The 22,199-nt window shown below is 53.3% G+C and overlaps 1 protein-coding gene across 2 annotated transcripts; it reads left to right on the forward strand.

Moving 5' to 3' along the window:
• The first annotated feature begins 967 nt into the window (after nucleotides 1-967).
• On the forward strand, nucleotides 968-20,858 carry ANKLE2 (ankyrin repeat and LEM domain containing 2). Of its 2 annotated transcripts, none has more exons than XM_036014498.1 (13): nucleotides 968-1,215; nucleotides 6,104-6,577; nucleotides 7,674-7,865; nucleotides 9,605-9,798; nucleotides 9,878-10,066; nucleotides 11,791-11,913; nucleotides 13,436-13,502; nucleotides 14,773-14,945; nucleotides 15,854-15,960; nucleotides 16,700-16,890; nucleotides 17,266-17,884; nucleotides 18,702-18,833; nucleotides 19,334-20,858. In XM_036014498.1, the coding sequence occupies exons 1-13, from the start codon at nucleotides 1,029-1,031 to the stop codon at nucleotides 19,539-19,541; spliced, it is 2,856 nt and encodes a 951-aa protein (XP_035870391.1). In that variant the 5' UTR covers nucleotides 968-1,028; the 3' UTR covers nucleotides 19,542-20,858. The 2 variants fall into 2 exon arrangements, with proteins under 2 accessions (XP_035870391.1, XP_028359389.1); XM_028503588.2 differs by having other exon boundaries at nucleotides 969-1,215; nucleotides 7,674-7,877.
• The last annotated feature ends 1,341 nt before the right edge of the window (nucleotides 20,859-22,199 follow it).

Here is a 22,199-nt window from a genome sequence, read left to right on the forward strand (position 1 = left end):
CATATTTCATTGGGGTCCATAGAGAGAGAGAGGAAGAGCCATGTTTGGGGGTAACTCGCCTCTGTAGTCGCACACACTGTCCACTCGCGAACGAATGTGTTTGCCCAAGCCTCGGGTGGGCTGTGAAATCCAGCTCACAACCGCTTCCCCGTGTTCCCCCTCCGGCCCGCGTCGCTGCTGCCACCTGCGGCCGGTACCTGGAGGGGAGTTTGCACAGCCAGGGAGGCTCCGAGCGAGCGAGAGGAGCGGAGCGGAGAGGGCGGCACCCCTCCCAGGCCGCGCGCCCCAGGGTGTCGTTGGCCAGCCCTTGGCCCTGCTTACGGCAGCGGGACTGAGTGTCAGTTTGGAGGCCCCCGGTTTCACCCCTTTTATACTTTACTTCTGACCAAGAAGGATGAACCGGATGAGAGTTTTGGGTGAAACGGGCGGCTCTCCCGCTCCCTGGGGGAGCCTGCCGCACTCAGGGCAGGAGACGCACTGACGGGCTGAGAAGGGGAGGGTGGAGCCGGCCGCGCCGCTAACGGGAAACGTCCTCCCGGAGGCGGAGGCGCGCGGCCGCTGGAGGGAGGTCTCCGGCCCCTTCTGCTCGGCCCCTTCTGCTCGTAGAGCGCTTGGGTCGACGAAGCCGAGGAAAAGGCGCTGTGGGGAGAGGAGCAGCAGGGCTCCGCCGCCGGGGCACGCCCCCGCCTGGGGCACGCCCCCGCCTGGGGCACGCCCCCGCCTGGGGCACGCCCCCGGTCCGCGCCCGCCTCAGGACCCCGCGTCCGGGGCTGCCCGTGCCACGCCTGGCCGTGTGCCCTCGCCCGCCCGGTGCCATCAGCGGGGGGCCGCAGTCGCACTTCCCTCGCTGGGTCGCCGGAAGCTGGTGGGAGCGCCCTGGCCTGTGCGCGTAGCCGCGGCCCCCCGCCAGCCGACCCCGGGAGCGGCGGCGCCGTCAGGCGGCGGCGTGGGCAGCCCGAGACGCGGGGTCCTGAGGGGCGCGGGTCTCCTCGGTGGCGGCAGCCGCGGCGGAGAGGAGGGCGGTGGCGATGCTGTGGCAGCGGCTGGTGGCCACCGAGTGGGCAACGCTGGCCTGGGAGCTGCTGGGCGCTTCGGTGCTGCTGCTCGCGGTTCGCTGGCTGGTGTGGCGGCTGGAGAGGCGGCCGCGGGGCCTGGGCCAGGACGCGTCTCCCGCCCCGCCACCGCACGCGATGGTGGACCCGGCACCCGACCCAGGTAAGGCCCCTCGGTTCCCCGCCTCCTGGACGGACCCCACCCCGACCTGGGGGTGCTGTTCTGGGAAAAGCCCGGGAGTAGCACTCCGAGGTCCTTACGGTGCAGACGACGGCCCGGCGCTGAGGCCGGACGCCCGCCCCGCGTCTGCGGACCGTTTCGTCGGCCTCTCTGCCCGTCCGAATCTCGTTGCCGGGGAGCCCCCTGGCGTCCTTTGTCTGGGCTTCCCTTGGTCTGGTGCCCACCCGTGTCCGCACGCGGTCTGCGCCCTCTCCGCCTCCCGCACCCGCCTCGTTCTCGCGCCCTCAGTTCCCTGGCCCGCATTTCAAGTTTCTCGAGTGCTCCTGCGGAAGGGTGCAGTTTTTTAACAGAAAGCGAAATTTCGCTTTGGAACTTCGGGGCTGAGGGTGTCCTTGGGGATGACACCTCGCGGTTGAGAAAGCAGCCCCGAGAAGGCGGGCTCCGTGGGGACGACCGCGGTGGTGGGCCGATCCCAGCGGGGACGTCGTCTGTGGACACCGGGTCTAGCCCGCGTCCGTGCTGTCGCGTCGCCGCGTCGCCGGCCGCCTGCGCTCGCCCTTTAACAAAGCTTTCGGCGGCACCTTCAGCCGCGCGCTGTTCCGCCCAGTTACGCGATCGGGACAGGGCCCGGGACTGAAAACCTCCCAGACACAGGATGGGGAGGGCTGAGGCTCGGTGTTTCTTTGTATTACAGTTTCTTTTTAAGTTTTTCGCTTGTCGTTTTGAAATGATTTTAGGTTTCTAAGAAGTGAACAAAAATAGTACAAAGCAAAGAAACATGTGGAAAAAAGATGTTGAGCACCACCAGTCACTGGCCAAACACAAATAAATGCACGGTGGGGTATCACTGTACTCCATTAGAACGGCTAAAAGAAAAAAAATGCAAACGCTGAGAAACAGGGTCTTGTTACTGCTGGTGGAAACCTTAAAGGTGTGACCACTCTGAAAACAGGCAGTTTCTCGGAGAATGGAACCCACACCGCTCTCTGGGGCATTTCTTCTGGAGAACTCGTTTTCACTCAGAAACCCATGTTCACATTTTACAGCTTTATCCTTAATTGTCAAAAACTGGAATCAGCCCAGATGTCTCTTGAGGGGTGAGTGTTCAACACACTGGCAGGTTCATGCTAGGGGATGCTCCCCGGCAGTGAGACCGGGGGGGGGGGGGGGGGGGGGGGGGGAACCCCCCCCCCCCCCCCAGCAGCCTGCCCAGTGCTCGGGGGCACTGTGCTGAGTGACAGAGCCATCCCCAGAAGGTCTGCAGCGTGTGACTCTCGAAGCGACAGTAGCAGTAGAACAGATCAGAGTTGTGCAGGGTGGGGGACAGCCGGGAGGAGGTTGGACATGACTAAAGGTGCAGCAGGAGGGAGGTGTGCATGGTGATTGAACGGTTCAGGGATTGATTGTGGATCTCCAGGGGTGGCAAATGGTTGGGTCCGTACAGAAACCCAAAAGAATGCCCCCCGAAACCAGCTAGACCTCTGTCTGGTTTGTGGGTCAGTTCCTGTTTTGGGTCATGCACTACAATGTTTAAGGCGTTGCCACTGAGGAAAGCAGGGTGATGGGTCTGCATGACCTCTACTGTGTCTCAACTTTTTGTGTTTGTAATTGTTTCAAAATAGAGTTAAGTCTGTAGATGATTCACTTAGATTCCCCAATGTTAGTGTCTTACATGATCACACTACTGGTAGGGGGACCAGGGAATGTCATTCCTGGTCTCCAACTTTCTTTGTCACCAGGGACCGGTTTTGTGGAAGACAATTTTTCCATGGACCCCTTGGGGGAGGGGTGGGGGGTGGTTTGGGGGTGATTCAAGAGCAGTTCATTCAAGCTCATCTCCTCCTGCTTGGCCAGGTTCCTAATAGACCCAGACTGGTACCATCCATTGTCCAGAGGTTGGGGACCCCTAAATCCTCACACCTAACTCGATTTCTCTTGTTTTTATGTGTCTGTCAGTCACTCGGGGTCAGACAGATTTGTCCACTTCTAGCCCAAGGGTCAGCACACCAGGGCCTGCAGACCGAGTCGGGCCCCACCATTTTTGTAAATAAAGTCTCAGTGGAACAGTCACGCTCATCTATAGCTCTTCTTGAGCGATTGCGAGACCTGTGGGTCTCAGAGCCTCAGAATTTGCTCCCTGGCCTTCCAGAAGTTTGCTAACCCCTGTTCTAGGCTCCCTCTCCTGATTTGTAACCTCAGGAGCCATGATTGATCCCTGCTGAGCCCCAGAGTGCCCATAGAGGAGCTTCCGAACCACTAACCGAAGCCACTGACAACCACCTGCCAGCTCCAGTCTGGGTTCCTGGCCCTTCTTTAGTCTTGGCCTTAGTTTGTAGTCAGGTGGGACTGTTTCTCTGTTAGTGTTGAATGGGTTCCTTCTCCCCAGGGACTCTGTTACTACTTTGTAATACATTTGAGCCCATTTGTTTTTATTTGTATTCTATTTGGGGGTCCCCCCCATGTCTTTGTTTGTTGACTTATTCTTTAGGTATGTTTCTAGAAGTCAGAACATAGAGTCACATTCTGAAGAACTGCTCTTCCTGTGCGGCTCCACCTGCCCCACGAGGGGTAACTGGTCCCTCAAGGTTCTGCTTCGTCCTTCGTTTCCTCCGCACACATGAGCAGATACCTGTGGGTTGTACGAATATTAGTAACAGTGTACTTTTTGCAGAATTAGAAGCTTGTATTCCTTGTTAGCTCATTAGCTGTGGCTGATATTTGTGGATAGTTTGTTGGTGTCAAACTCAGTGGCATAGACTTCGCACATACTGTTTTATCTAATTCGCATTGTAACCTAAGAAGGAGAGCTAGTGTGTCCATTGTACAGATGAGGAAACGGAGACTTAGAGTTTACATGACTTGCCCACGGTCACACAGTGAGGGATACGGTACAGTGCAGTGTAATTGCTCTGTTTAGCGTTTGCTTAGTTGCGAGGACAAAGTCCCCTTTAGACATGTTAAAAACGTGGCTTCAGAGTAAGGACACAGGGATAGTATGAAAAGTAGAATATTGTCAGGAAGGGGTTGAGTTCCTCTCTCTTCACAGCATCTTCCCCAGTGTGTCCCTAGCCCTGGACTTGGCCTTGTGTGTGGCTTGGACCTGCCCTGTCCCTGTCCTGCCAGGTCCTTATCACCGAGCCATCTCAGTTGCTCTGGTATCAGGTGCACAGAGACTTCGAGGAGGGGCTCTTCCCGGTGGAGTGCTGCGCCCAGCAGGCCCCCTCCTCGCGGGGGCTGTGCGTCACAGTCGCTGTTTCTGAGACTGGCTCTGCTTTGCAAATAAGTAGCAGCCGTGTCTGAAATCTTGCAGTGAGGGGAGGGCATCATAAAAAGTTTTTTTGAAGAGGAACACACAAAAATAGATAGGGTAATATGATGAGCCCCCGTACCCATTGTCCAGCTGCAGCTGGTATTCTTCGAATTTCGTTTTCTTTGTCACCGGCCCTCTGTTCTGCTGGAGTAATTTAAAACCAGTCCTGGAAGGCCTATCATTTCATCTGTGAACACCTCTTAAACCATCACCTCCTTGATGTTAATATTTCATATTGATGTTAATATGTCCAATTTTTTTTATGTTCCTGCCTTTTACTCCTTGGTGTTGCTCAGATTCCGTTTCAGGCTCCCTGTCTGTGTGTGTGTGGTTCCCTGGTCTAGCCTCTTGGTGTTGTGACCACTACCTGTGTGCTGAGGACTCTGGGTCTGTCCTTCACCCTCTGCACCTCTTGTCCTCTAACTCTCAGACTTGAAAACTGAAGTGCCCACATGGTGTGCGACAGATGTTTCCAGCGCTCGGTGCCTAAATCTCCATTTGTTCTGTGTCGGGCATTCTCTGCCTCAGGTGAAATCAATTCCTGGGCACCTGGACTGGGAATCTAGGTATTGTCCAGGCTGGCTGCAGTCCCTCAAGGCCCTCGCATGGCACCTGATCTGTCCACTGTCGAGGCCTCCTGTTCCAGTCTAGGCCCTTGTCTCAAGCCCCATTAATCACAGGGCTCAGTTCCTTGCTGATGCTAGCTGACCACACTTAAATCTGTGCTCCATGGGTTTAGTTGCTGTTTCTCCAAATGTGTTCATTACAGCTCCAGCTCACATCCATTTATTCGGTAGCTTTATGACTTGAACAAGTTCCTTAGCTTCTGTTTGTCTTGGGTTCTTCGTCTGTAAAGTGGGGGTGAGCAGTGAGTGGTGAGGCCTCCCAGAGTTACTGTTTCTGTTCAATATCTTCAAGCATGTGGAGTGCTTGCAACAGCACCAGGCACGTGGAAAGACAGGCAAAAAGTTAAACATGAGCTATTTGTTGTTGCTATGAGCAAAAGGACTGCTAGAGCCATGTGGCTCCTCTGTTTTAAATCTTTGCGTAACTTCTGCCACTTATGGGATAAAGTGCAAATGTATCTGTAGGATAAGTTTCTGGAGTTGGAGTTTTGATGGAAGCTGTTCACTTGCCTTCCTTGGGGTTTGTTCCAAATTACAGTCCAACTAGCAACAAGGGAGTGTGCCTGTTTCCCCTGCCTGGAATGTTAGTGTGGTCCTGTTGTGTAATTGTACTAGGTTATAAGATTCTTATCCAGATGAGCCTTAACTGTGTATCTTAATTTTGTTTGTGTTCTGATAGATTTGGGAACAAAAAAACATAATGAAAATTCTCATAGGGAGTTCACAGACTCCAGAGAATATGGAGAAACACTGGATTAAAATGAAACTTTGAAGCCAGCTTTTTTTGCCACTTTTTTAAAAAACTGATTTTAGGGAGAGAAAGAGGCATCGATTTGTTGTTCCACTTATTTATGCATTCTTTGGTTGATTGGTAGTAAATAAAAAAAAGATATATGTAGAGACAGCCAACTGGTTTGTGTTGTTTTGGGCCTAGGTGAAATGACAATGGATGCCATCCTCGCTCGACTGAAACTCCTGAATCCGGATGACCTCAGAGAGGAAATTGTCAAGGCCGGATTGAAATGTGGACCCATTACCTCAACTACAAGGTTCGTTTTTGAGAAGAAGTTGGCTCAGGCTCTGTTAGAGTGTGGAAGAACCCCGCCTTCGCACCTTCCCACCCAGACCCCCGTGGGTGCCACAGCTCTCTGCCAGAGCACGCAGAGGCCTTCAAAGTTTGCCGTGGGGAGCCCTCGCGAGCAGGTCAGCTTTCCTGAAGACAGAGATCTTTGTTACGGTGTGGGCCTGAGTCCTCCGGAGGAAGATGACCTGGAGTCTCGGACCTGCGCAATGCCCTGCAGTGCTGTGGCCGGGGTCGGCGGCCCCCAAACTGTGGCGAGGGCCTCTGCTGGGCCGCCTCTGTACTATGGGGTGTGTCCAGCCTACGAGGATGCCCCAGCGAGAAATGGTAATATAACCCGCATGGTGTTTTGCACGGGGAGGGGGTGCTTTGACCACAGGGATGAGGTGATCTTAAAAATCCCAGCGTTAGAGAAGAAAGAATAATTTTGCCACCATAATCTCATCACTCTGAGTTAACCACTGTTGGCATTTTTATATAGAACTCTCCTAAAATTTTTTTAATCTATATATGAAATTTTTAAAAATAAAATATTTATTGGCTGGCTACTATTTGTTAATTAATCATCTCCCTCCTTTTTTTTTGAGGTACTTATTTACTTATTTTATTTTATTTTATTTTATTTTTAGAGAAGGAGAGGGAGGGAGAGAGGGAGAGAAGCATCAATGTGTGGTTGCCTCTCACATACACCCCCTACTGGGGACCTGGCCCACAACCCAGGCACATGCCCCGACTGGGAATTGAGCCAGCAACCCTTTGGTTCACAGCCTGAGCTCAGTCCACTGAGCCACACCAGGCCAGGACTATTGACTGTTTTTATTGGGCAGTGGGCATTACCATTCTTCTGGTATATCAGTTAAAAATATTTTATCCCGGTCTATCATTTGCATGTTATGTATTTTTTCAGAGTCTTATATAGAACTTGATTGTGATAGTTCCCCTAAAGAACTATAATATTTTTATATAATCAGAACTTTCTTTTTCTTCATGCATTTTGGGTTCCTTTCCATGCTTAAAAAGGCATTTCCCACCCAAAATTATGTTTAAAATTTTCTTACATTGTTTTGCTAATACCTTCATAGTTTTAAAACTTGCTTTCTTTGTTATTTTTGTTTAGGTCATTAACCCATGAATTTTATTTTTAATATGGAATTTTATATCCTTGGATATAAAATTACATATATGTATAAAAATGTATCATGTTATTTACATCCACACACATACATGATCAAGCTTACTGTGTTCTTTTGGCCAGCGAAGCACTTTTTCCCTGTGTCACAGCCATGAAACGTTCATGTCAGAGAGGAGGCGGGCGGGCAGCCGGGGAGCAGCTGCTGCCAGGGGGCTCCTGGGCCTTCGGTGCGGCTGCAGGACAGCGGCTCCCGTCGCTCGTCTCCACCTTCCCTCTGTTGCGTCCCACCAGAAAGGGTTCACGTTTACGAAGACAAGAAGGAAGCGCTGCAAGCTGCCAAAATGATCAGAGGATCCCGATTTAAGGCTTTTTCAAGCAGAGAAGATGCCGAGAGATTCGCTCGAGGGATTTGTGATTATCTCCCTTCTCCAAGCAAAGCTTCTCTACCGTCTTCTGTGAAAGTAGCGTCACTCTCTAGCAGTGGTGGGTCAAAGGGTAGGTTATGTAGCTGTTTACAGCGTGGCATTACTATCAGCTTTGCCCAGAAGTATTTTGGCTGTCTTTCCTGATACATGGGAATTAGTTTCTCCTGCCTTTAGGAGAAGTCCAGTTTGCCGGGGAAGGGAAGTCCAGGTGTGGAGCAGCTGGAAGGGAATGGGTCCTTGGGCTGGTCTGGGGGGGCCGGGACCCTGAGGGTGGAGGCGACAGGGGCTGAGTGGGCCGGGCAGCTACTCTAGGCCCCGACACTGACGAGCTGTGGGAGAAGCCGCGAGGGCCACCGTCACCTCTTCTGTCCTGTTCCTTCTGTCTTCCTCTCTCCCTGCTGCCTGTTGCATTCAGGGGCATTTTTTAAAGAGTTTATTGATTTATTTTTGGAGAGGGGAGAAGGGAAGAGGGAGAAGGGGAGGGAGAGAAACGTCAGTGTGTGGCTGTCTCTCGTACGCCCCCTACTGGGGACCTGAACTGTAACCTAGGCGTGTGCCCTGACTGGGAATCCAACTGGCGACCCTTGAGTTCGCAGGCCGGAGCTCAGTTCACTGAGCCACGACAGCCAGGGCTGGGGCACCTTCTGATGCCAAGACCAGCCTATTTCCCACCTGAAGCTACACCTGCTTCTAGGACTGGGGCAGCAGCTTTGACCCAGACCATCCGTTTAGCTGGAAGCCTGACCTCTCGGCTCAGAACCTGGTCTTGTGAGGAGACCTTTGTCATCGGTTGTGTGCGCAGCCCTGGCCTCAGTCTTGTCCACTCTTGGAGCTCCCAGCTGTCCTGCTTCCTGGGCTGGCTGGGGTTCCAGAGGCAGCCCCTCCTCACAGACATTTGGCCATCTGTCCAGAGTCCCATTTGCTTTCTTTCCTCTGTCCCCTACTTGACTTCACACAGGTGATTCTTGCTTGGAAGCCAGAAGGATTTCAAGCCCTTAGGTCACAGGCGGCAAACACCAGGCCTGCGGGCCGAACCCGGCCCTCCCCCTTGTTCTGTCCGGCTTGGCACCTGGTTTCTGCCCCGCAGCAGTGCCTACCTCTCGCTTCACTGTCAGGGAGGAGTTACATTTACACCGCCCCGAAACTACATTCGGCCCTTTGAAGGTGACCACGAGGTCGATGTGGCCCCCGGTGAAAATGCGTTTGACACCCCTGCCTTACGGGCTTCCCTCTGTGCTGTTTGCAAAAGTCTCCCTCAGGATATCTTCCAGACTTCTCCAGGCATTGGCATGAAACTGGCCGAAGTCTCTTTGGCTCACTGCCTTTAAGGTCACTCCCTGTGCTTTGCAGATCTGGGGTGATGCCAGCAGCCACGTGCCCCTGCCCGGCTCCTCTGACTGAGCGCCCTGCCCCGTCCCAGCTTTCCCGGCTGGATCCCAGCGGGTCGTTGCTCTTCGTGCGTGCGTTGCTGCCACGCATTTGTGCCCCTGCTGGCTGCCAGGGCACCATCCTGCTGTCACCGGGCACTCCTGTTTCTTCCCTGCTTCTCTCAGCTGGACTGGGGGCTTCTGTGGGGCAGGTTATCAAAGGGTTATATATTAGTTTTTTTTTCAACTAGTTTTGGGGTTTCATTTAGCTGTTGTTTTATTTCTTGTTGCCATTACTGGTTTTTTTCTATTTAATTATTTCAACCTTTATCTTTAATATTTTCTTTTATTTTTAGTTCCTTTTCAGATTTGTATTGTGTACATAATTTATTGAAGTTAAGTGTTCTTAAATTCTGTCTCTCAACAACAGATGGCTTGTGCTCATCCGAGTCAGAAACCGTGAACAAAGAACGAGCAAACAGTTATAAGAATCCCCGTACACAGGACCTCACTTCCAAACTGCGAAAAGCTGTGGAGCAGGGAGACGAAGACACCTTTTCCAGCCTTGTCTGGAGTAACCCCCGGTATCTGATTGGTTCTGGGGACAACCCAACCATTGTACAGGTGAGCTTGTGTCCAGCATTGTTAGTTTCAAGACCTCGGGTGACAAAAATGAAACTCACAATCTTTGCTCTTGCCTTAGGAGGGATGTAGGTACAACGTCATGCATGTTGCTGCCAGAGAGAATCAGGCTTCCATCTGCCAGCTGACTCTTGAGACGCTGGAGAACCCTGAGTTTATGCAGCTCATGTACCCTGATGACTCCCCGGACATGCTGCAGAAACGCATTTGTTACATCCTCGACCTGTACCTGAATACGCCCGACAAGGGGGTGAGTGCACCGCCTCTTTCTTCAGTGACGTCACGGCCAGCCTCACCGTGGAAACCAGACCCATGCGCCTGGCTCTGAGTATGTGCTGCGTCCCTGCACGTGCAGGGTCAGCAAGGAGACGTGCACCCCGTGAGCTCAGAGGGCTTGGAAAGGTGGTTGGGAAAGGAGCCGTTCACACACACAGGTGTGCCCTACCAGGCAGGGTGCTGTGACCCTCGGGCCGCTGGGCTGCAGGTAGCAGTGGAAGGCGCCCCAGCGGGGACCCTTGGGAAGGACTACAGCGGCGAGTGAGGGACTTGAGAGGCATTGTGAACTTGGGCGGGGAGTTGTCCGTTGTAACTTTATTTGGGAATATTGTCTTTTAAAATCTTTTTCTTTTTTTTTTTTAATTTATTTTCCGATTACGGTTTATATTCAGTTATCTTTGTATTAATTTCAAGTGTATAGCATAGTGACTAGACATTTACATAACTTACAGAGTGGTTCCCTTCGATAAGTCTAGTGCCCTTCTGACACCAGGGCACGGTTGTCACAATACTGTTGACCATGTTCCCTGTCCTGAACTTTATATCCTGTCACTGTTTTCATCGCTGGTAATTTATACATATTAATCCCTTCACCTTTTTTTTAAGAAGGCTGTCATTCCTCCACTTTTTTTTTTAATTTATTGATTTTAGAGAGAAAGAGTGAGGGAGAGAAACACTGATTTGTCGTTCTACTTATTTTCCACCGAATCCACTGCATTCGGTGGTTGATTCTTGTATGTGCCCTGACTGGGGATTGAACCCTCAACCTGGTCATACTGAGGTGAAGCTCCAAGCAGCCAGGGCCCCCTTCACCTTTTTCATCTAGCCCCTCAACCCCCTTTCGTTTGGCAACCATAAGTTTGTTTTCAGTGCCTATAAGTCTGTTTCTGTTTTGCTTCCTTGTTTATTTTATTTTTTAGATTCCACATAAAAGTAAAATCATTCAGCTTTTGTCTTTCTCTGACTTACTTCACTCTGCATAATACCCTTTCAGTCCATCCATGTTGTCACGGACGGCAGGATTTCGGCGGGGGGTGCTTTTTGTTTTAAGAGCTGAGTAATACTCATTGTGCGTGTGCACCACATCCTTTTCCTCAAGGGACACTTAGGTTGTCTCCATATCTTGGCTGCTGTAAATAACGCTGCAGGGAACACACAGGTGCATATACCTTTTTAAGTTAGTGATTTGTGTTTCTTTGGATAAATACCCAGAGCTACTGGCTCATAGGTATTTCTGGTTTTAATTTTTGAGGAACCCAGGACTGGATTGTTGGGTTTGCAATGGCATTAGCTGCCAGAGAATTTTCTCTGAGCACAGAGCAATTTCATAGACTTTGCTTTATTCTGGATGTTGCCTTCATCTGTTTATTTCACATTTTGAGCATCAGTTGTGAGACATCGTACCAGGCCTTGAATTGTCAAAGCTGCTATTCACTGAGCAGTTTTCACGCCCCAACTCCGTTGTGAGCTCCCACCAGACCTGGGCACCTGGGCACTAGATACATGGTGACCAGGGCACTGTGCTGGGCTCAAGCCCTAGCAAGAAGTGGATAGGTGGTAGCCGCCAGTATTCTCAGTTATAAAAACAAGGTCTTTGTTTTCGGGGACTTTGTTTCTTATACTGAGTAACTGTTTTCATCGTAAAGCAACCTTACGAGACGAAGGAGTGTAAACGTGTTCTTCCTCTGCACCTCTCAGGGCTACGACACACCGTTGCACTTTGCTTGTAAGTTTGGGAATGCAGGTGTGGTCAACGTGCTTTCTTCACACCCTTTGATTGCCAGACGTCCACGGAATAAATGTGGTAAAACACCTGAAGACGTAAGTACTTTATTAAAATGCTTTCACTGTGTGGCATTAGAAATGAAAGTACGTAAAACTGCAGTCTGTGATCACCACCACCATGAAGCCAGGAGCAACTCGGATTGTGTGTGTGTGTGTGTGTGCACGCGTGTGCACGCTCACACTCACCTAGAGCCCGGCTGCTGAGGACAGGGCCGCCATGGAGCCAGGAGGGGATGCGCAGCCCTGTGTGCTGATTTTATTCTCCTGAAACAGGTGGTCAGTTTTCTCAGCAGCTCACAGTCTTTTGTTGAGTTCTCTCTGTACATATCTCAGTTGGCCAGGGCCAGAGAGGGCAAAGGTCGTGGTGATGGTGATAATGGTCGTGATGGTAAGGGTGGTGATGAGGATGGTGATGCTGCAAACAGCTGACAGGTGCAGCCCAGGGGACACCAGGTGCTGACCTAAGCCCCACCCAGATATTCCCACCTGAGGCATGTAGGCCTCCGCATGCTCTGTGCTGGCAACTGAGCAAAATGTGCCCGTGCTGCCACCCTGCGCCCCCCGCCGCCGCCGCCGCCGAGGGCTGAGCCCTGCCTGTGTCTGGGAAGTGGACTTGACCGAGGTTGGAGCTGTTGGCTGACCTGGCCTGACCTGCCCACCCTTTGGGAATGTGACCTGTGAGGACTCTGCTCTGGTAGCAGACGCCTTCCTTGTAACAGCTGGGGTCACGTGCCTACTTTCTGGAGAAAGTTTAGAGTGCACGTGAACAAGAAGAAAATCCAGACAGTTCTACAACTCAGAAATTAACAGTACTTTGCATATATCTGACTTGGCATTTTCTGTGCATATGTATATATTTTAATATAAAATGCTCTTTGGTAAGACATTTCAAAAACATTTGACACCTCTCACAATTAGTTACAGACTCAAACAGACACTTAGTTGCACTTGTCCCAGGGTGCACTGCACAGCCGTGCTGTGAGTTAGTTCTCACAGGCTCTCAGGATGATCGTATCGTGGTGTCTTCCTTATTTGAAGGTTACTGAGTTTTGATTCTCTTCTAGCAAAGATGTTCTTGTCACTCCAGTTCTTCAAGGGCTGACAAAGTTGACTCCTGTAATTGCAAAAAGCAAACATTGGCGTTTCGTGCTACATGGCTATTGTGTGTCGACCCTGCCAGAGAGTGGGCTCCCGGGCAGCGGCACTCGGCCGAAAACCATGAGCCTGTCTGTGCACCGTGCTCCACTCCATGGTGCACTCGAAGGTTTCTCCGTGCAGACCACTAGCAAATGGAGAACAACGTGAAGAAAGGAAATAAAATTCACCCAGAATCTTAGCGTTTTTCTTGTCCTGGCAACATAAGCTGTTACAAAACGTTATGGAAGAAAGATTTTAACTGTTCAGGACACAATTTTTGGTGGTGGGCTTTATGAAATATTGAGCATTAGGTACTATTATTTTGTTGAGTTAAAAACTTGGATTTATAAAACTTTAATGATAAGAAAATGTGGTAAACTAAGATTTTGAGTGAAGTTCACATAACTCTTTTTTAAAATAGGTTATTTGTGAAAGAAGCAAAAATAAATCCATGGAACTGAAGGAGCGGATCAGAGAATATTTAAAGGGTAAGGAGGGGCATTGGTGCGGGGGTGTGGGGCCCACTGCTGGGCATGACTGGGCAGGTCCCAGCCTGGCAGGGTCCAGGGCGTGAAGTGAGGGTTATGCATGAGCTCCACGTGTCAGCCCTCATCCTCATTACCCTGTTTCCTGAACTCTCCAGCTCCTGCTCCACCTCTGTCTTCCTACTGTCCCTCCTTTGACCCCTTGAGCTGTTCTGAGAGACCAAGCTGTCGGTCATGTGCCTCACCCTTCACCCTCTGCAGACGGCTCATGTGGCAGGTGTATCTGACCTTTCTCGGGTAGATGCGAGCAGGAGGGCCAGTGCCTGAGCTCCCTGTCACCTCTTTCTGTGCCAGGCCCTGCCCCCACCCTTGGCAGAGTGGGGCAGCTCCTCCCTTCGCTCCCTGGGCAGCCCCCACTCCTGAGGCCTGGCCAGCTCTGCATCCCACCCCTCAGACCGGGAGTTGGATTGCCTGCTCAGCTTTTGAAGACGGCCCTGTGGAGGTTCACGTTCACTCTCAGGGCCCTCGTTTCTCTGGTCGGGAGCCCGTGGGCCTTGGCCTGTAGCTGTCAGGCTTCCAGACTGTGAAGATGGCTGGTTTCGGAAAGGGGCTGTTCCCACTGTCTTCCTCTGTGTTTCCAGGGAGTTTCAGGTGACACAGCAGAGGGGCCTTTCCTCGTCACCTGCAGCCAGAGGTCACTGACCTCCACTGACTGCCTCTCTGTCCTCTCTCTCCGTTTCCCTTATCCAGATCCCTGTCACTCGGTCTGCATTGAACAGACACTACTGCCACTTCCTACTTTCATACATAAGGCTCATTGGCTCTGGGCAGCCAACCAGCTGTGTGCATGTTGTCCCCTGCAGCCTGGCCACACTGTCGCTTGTGACCTCCCCGTGCCCTCCCTCTGTTCTGTCCTGAGTTCCCAGCGCAGCGCCTGCGAGTGCCCGTCAGGTTAGAGATAGGTGGTCGGCGACCAGAACTGGGACGTGCTGAAAGGACAGGGACCTGGGAGGGGAGGTGAAGACAGTCCCTCTTTTTGATGCTTGCGCCCCCCTCCCTCCCTTTTCCCACCGAGGTAGAGCGTGGGGCTCACCCACGGAGCCTGGAGCATCTGGCCTCTTGTGCAGCCCCTTCAGCTCCAGAGATTCGCGGCCTTGTTGTGTTGTCAGGGGTCACTCACGTTGTTTCTTGGGCTGCCCACTGGAAGCCCCCACCTGTGTGCTGAGGCGAGGAGCCGTCTCTGCAGACGTGACAAGCCCTGGTGTCTCCCTAGGTCACTACTACGTGCCGCTCCTGAGAGCAGAGGACATGTCGTCCCCAGTGATCGGGGAGCTGTGGTCTTCAGACCAGACGGCCAAGGCCTTTCACATCAGCCACGGTGGAAGCAGCCCTAGGGACCCCGTTATGACCCTGAGAGCCTTCGCAGGGCCCCTGAGTCCAGCCAAGGTGAGCTGCTGTGGAAGCTTCTGGAATAAGCTCCTGGCTATCCCCACCAGAAGTGCTGGGTGTTCTTGCCTCTGCCCCGCATCTGGTCTCAGAGACCAGGTCTTCCTGGGACCCCAGCGAGTGAGTGACGGGGCTTCAGAGGTTCGCTGGGGAAACAGGAGTGTCCTGGTCCTGCTCCTCACTGGCCACTAGCACGGGCATGGTGGGGAGCCTGCACCTCAGGAGCGACATTTACCTGGGCCGACGCTTCCCATGCCATGGTCACCACGTTCTCCCCTGAGTTCTGATAGCCCTTCTCACAGGGCGTGGCCGGTCTAGCTGGGCTGTCTCTCCCAGTGGTGCAGACTGGCATTGTCACAAGGAAACTTCCACTTGGAAGCTTTGAAGTTCACCTTCTGAGCTGTTACATATAGTGGCCTGTATAATCTTTCATCTCATTGAAAAAATTCTGAATAGTTACGTGCAACTATAAAATATCTCCAAAAACAAGTGGCATCAGTGGGATTAGAGTCAGCTGCATAAAACAAAATTCTAATGGGTCTAAAACACAGGCATTAATTCTTCTCTCGTGTGGCGGGAAACAGAAGCCTGGAGACCTCTGGGTGGCAGGTCGGTGCTGTGCTCCCAGGCGAGGCCTCCTCCTCCTCAGGCCTCCTGGTGCAGCTCCGACCCCACGCCCCACCCAGAGCCACAGGGAATGAGAAGGGCCCTCCCCCGCCACACTTCAGTCAGAATGCGGCCCCCTGTAGCTCTCTCAGCTACAAGGCAGGTGGGCATGTCGTCCAGGCTGTGTTGGGAGGAGGGGAAGGACCCTGGGAGTACCCAGCTGGCTCTGTGGTGCTGGTGGGTCTTCACGTTCTCCAGCAGCTTGGATGCATGACACAGCTCGAGATGCGTTCTCTTCATAGGCAGAAGGTTTTCGCAGACTCTGGAAAACCCCGCCTCGAGAGAAGGCGGGCTTCTTTCACGATGTCAAGAAGTCGGACCCAGAAAGAGGCATGGAGAGAGCGGGCAGGTGCGTCAGAACTGCGGGTGGAAAGGCCAGTGACGTCTGCTCCAGAGTCAGAATCCCCGGGAAGCATTTACTGGGATGTTCCAGGCTCTTCCTGGAGCTCTGGTTCCCTGGAGGCCTTGTACACGCAGCCCTCCCTAGGTTGCGCAGCCTGTGTCCGAGGGGCGGGGAGTGTTGGAAGGAGTGCCCTGCGCTGGGTGCTTCCTTGGCAGTGAAGGGGAAAGTAGAACACGGGGTGTTCAGGGTGGCCAGAAGCTGCCAGTGACAGGGAGCTAAATTACAGAGTAATCAAATAAAGCATCGTTGAACGGATTTAGAATTTTTTCTTAAAATATGTGCTCAGTTTCAGGTTTACAGCTTAAACTTGAAAAGGACTTCTAAATTTCCATGTGCCTGGCTAAAACCAGAATCGTTTCCTACTTTATATCACTGGTTTATGAAAACACAAAGGTCCGTCTGTTGGCGGCATTGTGCTGTTTTGCCTCACCGTACGGTTTGTTGGTGAAGCTGGTTTTGGTTGCGGGCTCCTTCCGCCCCAGTGACTGGCGTGTTCTATCCCCTGAGAGCCCCACGAGTGAGCTGCTCGCCTGTGCTAGAGGACCCAGAGTCCTGTCTTTGCCCCAGATTTAGGGTGAGATGAGACCGTAACCAGGGTTTCTGCCTTAGCTGGCTGTTTTCTGTTGTCGGTTCTGGGATTTTTGTTCCGGCCTCACAACTGATCACTTACGCTTTATTCTTACAGGGACCTGGCCCACGACCTGGGGTACCCCTGGGTCGAGTACTGGGACTTCCTGGGCTGCTTTGTCGACCTGTCTTCCCAGGAAGGCCTGCAGAAACTGGAGGAATATCTCACGCGGCAGGAAATGGGCAGAGGGTCCCAGCGAGACACAGGAGAAAATGAAGCCCGTGTTCGGGAGAACCCCTCTGCCTTGGGTAAGGACACGCGTGGCGTCCCTGCACTCTTGGCCTGGACCCCGCCCTGTGGCCGTGGACCCGAGCATGTCCCTGCACACACAGGAACGCCTGCCGCTGCCCTGTGTTCGCACAGATTAGACGGAGACACCAGGCACTAGCCCGCCCTACCTGTGGCTGCCCTTGGCCTTGTCCTTCTCATCTTCCTGGAGGCTCTGTTTCTGCTCCAGGGCCCTGCTTTCCCTGCCCCTCGAGCATGGCGGGTGGTTTCGTTTGGGGTCTCGGGAGGCTTTGAGGAGGGACTGGGTGGTCATGGGGTCTGCACTGTGCTGCTCGTGCTTTGTGCAGGCTCCACTGCCTGCCCGCCCCTGAGGGGCTGCTCTGTCTCCCCCACAGGCCGCCGTGGGAAGTGCAGCGACTCCACCTCTGGGGAGGCCTTTCTGAGTGAAGACAATGTCATGAGCTTGGAAGAGGTTAAAAATCGACAGAACACAGCTCGAAACAACAGCCAGCCCACAGTGGAGGCTTTGGGAGACTTGGGGTGCAACATCCTTCCTTTGGAGCAGAGGACCTGTCCCCCCAACAGGAATGGGTGCTGCAGCCCCCTGAGTGGCAGCAAGATCCCGGGTGGGAAGAGGACAAAGGCCACGAGCGGGGAGGAGGCCCTCCCGTCGCCTGTCCGCAGCTTGGCGGTGGAGTTCAATAAGCTCCACTTGCAGAATCTAGGGAGTGGCCCTTCTGAGACACCAAATGAAAGTGTGAACACGAGAGATGAGAAGATCCTGACATCAGGAGCGGATGCAATGGACAGGGACGCGTCAGAGCCTCCTGCTGCCAGCAGACTCGGAAACAGCCAGGCGAGGACAGACAGCGAGATGTCGACAGGGATCGCCAACCTGTGCCTGGGTCCCCACAGTCCTGGACACAAGGCCCAGCACAGCTGCACTTCTGCGCCCTCGGAGCCCGCAGAGGCCCCCACCATGGAGGAGCCTGTCTGGAGGCTCTTCCTTTTTGGGTATGAGTTGGGGGGGTGTGCGGGGAGACGCTGTAGGACGGGCGTGAGGCTCGATGACACGGAGTGGGGGAGCGAGTGTGTGTGGCAGCTTCCCTCTGCCCACAGCCTGGCCTCATACGCACCACTTGTCCACACGTGTTGGGTGTGTAGCTCCTTGAGGTGCTCAGTCTGTCTCGGCTGGATCTTCAGGTTGGTAGGAGACACGCCCTTTTCAGCTTGTCCTTGTGTTGCTGTTGTTCCTGGGGAGATAGACATCCCCAGAATGACTGGAACTGTCCTAAGAATGTTGCTTGCTTTGGGAAGAGAGGTCTGGGGGTCAGTCCCCGCCCCCCAGGTGGCGGCCTGTCCCAGGTCAACGGTTCTCAGAACTGGAAATGGAGTTGCATTTTCACGGCAGGGCAGGTCCTGGGGGCACGCTCTCCCAAGCCAACGTGTCCTTTCTGCCACCTTAGCCTCGGCCCCTCCGCAGCCTGGGTTGTGCCTGACAGCTGGTGCTTAAGATGGTGGTGGGGGACCAGCCCAGGTCTGCCCCTGTGCTGGGTTTATGAGCTAAGGGTGCAGCGGTTTGCCCTGGTAGGGTAGCTCGGTTGGCTCCAGTGTCGTCCCGGGAACGCCACAGTTGCAGGTTCAGTCCCCAGTCAGGGAACATACAAGAATCAACCACTGAATGCATGAATAAGTGGAGCAACAAATTGATGTTTCTCTCCGCTGTGCCCCCAAAATCAATCAGTCAGAAGAAAAAGAAATGCAGTGCTGCCAGAAGTCTGTTTTTAATCACATGTTTCTTCGTTTCCTCTTCTTCGGTAACGCCCTCCAGCGAGGAGCCATCTAAGCTGGACCGGGACGTGCTGGCAGCTCTGGAGTGTGCACACGTGGACCCTCAGCAGCACCCTGCCGTGCACAGGTGGAGGAGCGCCGTCCTGCACTACCCGCCCTCTGCCAGACAGAGGTACGCACGGGCCCCGGCGTCTGCTGGCACTGGAGTTTGGGGCCCCCCAGTTCTGACCCGCGTGCTTGTGGTGGTCCCCCCAGGACACTGGACAAGCTGGTGTCTGGCTCCCCGACATGTGTCCATGGCTGGGGGCACCTCAGAGGGGGGGTCTGCAGTGCGTGAAGAAGCCGAAGGGGTGCTTCTGACAAGGGAGGGCATGGGGGGCACCCAGGGTTCCTGGTCATGATCATGTGGGATTTACGTAGACAATCAAATGAGCTCTTAAACTTCAAGGCCTGTGTTCTGAGGTTCTAAGGGCCTCTCATTGTAGCCGCAGTGGTCCTTTGGGCTCAGGTGCAGGAGGTCCCCTCGTGGCCTCTAATCCGCCCCACCCCCACGTGCACTGACACCCACCCCCACGTGCACTGACACCCACCCCCACGTGTACTGACACCCACCCCCACGTGCACTGACACCCACCCCCACGTGCACTGACAGACCTTTTCCGGTTTCCTCAGCTGGCCAAGCCCTGCGGTAAAAGGGAAGCCGACGTCTCAGCAGCCAGACCTCAGTCGCCCTCCCAGCTGCAGCCCAGGGAGAAGTGGTCCCTCAGGAGGCAGCCCCAGGAGGCCGGGACTGGCCCCCCACTCGCCCTGCCTGGGCAGCCCTGGGCGCTACAGCCCTGCCAACGAGGGCCACTTGCGCAGGATGGTGCCCTTGGCCTAGCTCGCATCCTTGTAGGGCTGGGGCTCACTGCGCGGCTCTTGCTTTATTTTTAAAGAAAGAAGGATAACGTGTATGTTGCTAAAATTCACCAAAAAAAGGATATATTCTGATTAATTTATTAATCATTTTGAGAGTAAAAGTATTTTAGAAAATGTGTATGTTCTGTATAAAATTTATGTATCTGGTACTTTGGGAGAAGTTGGTGAAAGCAGACTCAGGTACCAGATTTTGGAATCTGTCAGTGTGGCAGTGACCCAGACGTGGTTACTGTCCTGGTTGCATGTGTGACTGCCTGGGAGCCAAGGCCACCTGTGCTCCCACAGACCACCACCCGTGCCTGGAGGTGGGGTCGGCCGCGCCAGGAGCTGCCCCCTGCTGGAGCCACCTTACTGCAGCTCAGTTCTGGACACTGAGGTGAATTGTGTCCACCTTCCTTTTCTGGGGTGGGGGAGTTACTTTGGGGTTCCCCTTGATTGGACAGAGGTACAGCTGCTTTCTCAGACCCAGCCAGGGGCCCTGGGAGGCCTGCGTGCGCCACCAGGCCTGGGCAGCGGCCCCGAGCAGTGTGCTGTGCCCCGGCTCGGAGCCCGCCTGCCTCTGTTGCCAGGCAGGGCACACAGTTGTTTCCTGGCTTTGAAGTGATCTCATGTTTCAGAATTTACTCAGAATATTTTGGAACTTGCTCCAGTTGGATTTCTGTTATAAAAGCATCACATTTTAGTACAGAAACTAGAGGTTGACTTCTGAGGGGGTTGAGACTGGCTCAGTGATTTGAGTGTGGTTTACTTCAGCCCCGCCCCCGGGGTCTCAGTGCAGACTGTGGGAGTCACGCTCCCAGTGCCACACCAGACGCCCAGGGACAGACTCCACAGAGTGACAGGCAGCTGCTCGCAGAGCCGCACTCTGGACGTCCAGGGTGGGAGCCAACTGAAAACTACCAGCACTTTTGCTAACTTCAGTGCCTTTTGTAAATGATTTTTATTTTCCTGGACTTGATTTTTGAGAATGTACAGTGATGCTGAGTAGGCATGAAGATTCTTTTTCATTCATAAAGACGGCTGTCTTTCAAATAAAGGTGCAGATTTAAAATTTCTATGATTACACCAGGTGTTTTCACATGTAGTATCGCTGACAATCTGCGTGAGACAGAAAATAATGTTCTGCTGTAAACTCCAGCAGCATTTTAAATGGCATCTTTGTTCTCAGAAGAAATCAGAGTAGACACATTCACAGTGCTCATCTGTCTTTTTCTTACCTTACTGCCCTGTGTGTTGCTGTAAATATTCAGATGGACATTAAAGGAGTGCTCTGCCCTAATTCTGCCGACTGCTGTTCCTGTCTTGTGAAGTTTGGCCTTTGTTCCCCGTTTGTTTCTGTTGGGCAGCCTGGTCCCAGCGAGATCTCCGGCAACGAAGTTCCTTTAGAACCAGTTAGTGAAAGGAATCATTTTTAAGACCATGTGGCAATAATTCTAAGATTTCAGAAAGACCTCTCACCTGTGACCAGGCAAAATGCTGTTTTTAGTCAAATCTGAAGCCATGTTCGGTGACTGTTGGTCAGTCATTTCCTTTCATTCCCGACACAGTTGTGAACGTTGTTCTGGCCTCGGAGAAGTCAGTGTGTTTCCTAGCTGCAGTTTGTGACGCTAGCAATTGCTGTGTGACTCCTGCCGTCGAAAAGGGGTGACATGAACCGCCCTGCAGTGGGGTCGGGTGCTAGGCCTGACGGGCTCCGTGTTGTGGAGCAACTGCCATCCCAGGTGCCAGGCCCTGGGCAGAGCCTGTACACGGATGTTCACAGAAGCATCCAGTTTCCAGAGGAAGTGACGGGCTGGGGGATGCCTGCCTGTTGGGTGTAGTTTCAGAGCTTCCCTGGGCCGGGTGTGCTCCCTGGGCCATTGGGAGGCACATGCTTTTCCTGTGTCTGACACTGATGTTTTTTGCGTGTGCACCAACACCCGAGTTTCCTGGCTTACAGACCACACACGCACCTGTCTCAACAGAAGGGGTTCTGGAACGAACAGCATCAGCACATAAAGAACTGCCTGCCGCCTTCATGCTGGTGTTGGTTCATGTGTTTCTGGTGTGTAGTTGTCACCGATGCCACTGGGCCCTGTAACTGTCCAAACGCCCTCCTCCTGCTCCTAAGCTGTGTCCCACTCAGACTCACTCTGGTTTCTGAGATCCTCCTTCGCTTCTCACAGGTTGTGTAAAGGGCAGAAATGCCACCAAAGGCAGGTCCACACACAGGACAGGAAGGAGGACCTGCCACCTCCATCCTCAGGCCTGCAGGTCCCGGGGGTACAGGGCTAGCCGGGCAGGGCTCCCTGGCCTCATCCTGGGAGGTCAAATGTGAGCGCCGCCTGTTGCACCTGTGGTTCCAGAAATTGGCACGGAGCCTGGCTTAGCTGTCCAGACTGTTCGTAGGAAATGATGTGTGGTGGCTGCTTCTAAAAGAGCACCTACCATGACAGGCTCCCTGTCTCGGGTCAGGGCCTGCTGAGAGGCCGGGGGCAGCTGCCCAGTGAGGCCGTCAGCCTGGGTGTGGGAGCCACTACAGAAAAGGGCTTTCTGTGGAAACCGTCTCGGCGAGTTTAGGGCCCCTGTCTGCTGCACGGTGCGGGCTTCCTGTTTTCTTTAAAACAGTCACAATCAGTAC

This window comes from Phyllostomus discolor, chromosome 13 (genome assembly GCF_004126475.2).
Source record: "Phyllostomus discolor isolate MPI-MPIP mPhyDis1 chromosome 13, mPhyDis1.pri.v3, whole genome shotgun sequence".
Classification (NCBI taxonomy): Eukaryota; Metazoa; Chordata; class Mammalia; order Chiroptera; family Phyllostomidae; genus Phyllostomus; species Phyllostomus discolor.

What these genes read in the sequence shown, in the direction of transcription:
- ANKLE2 (XM_028503588.2), top strand. Translation starts at nt 1,029, where the DNA reads ATGCTGTGGCAGCGGCTGGTGGCCACCGAGTGGGCAACGCTGGCCTGG. An exon ending in GGATGCCCCAGCGAGAAATG is followed by an intron (nt 6,578 to 7,673) that starts GTAATATAACCC and finishes GCGTCCCACCAG; the next exon opens with AAAGGGTTCACGTTTACGAA. An exon ending in TAGCAGTGGTGGGTCAAAGG is followed by an intron (nt 7,878 to 9,604) that starts GTAGGTTATGTA and finishes TCTCAACAACAG; the next exon opens with ATGGCTTGTGCTCATCCGAG.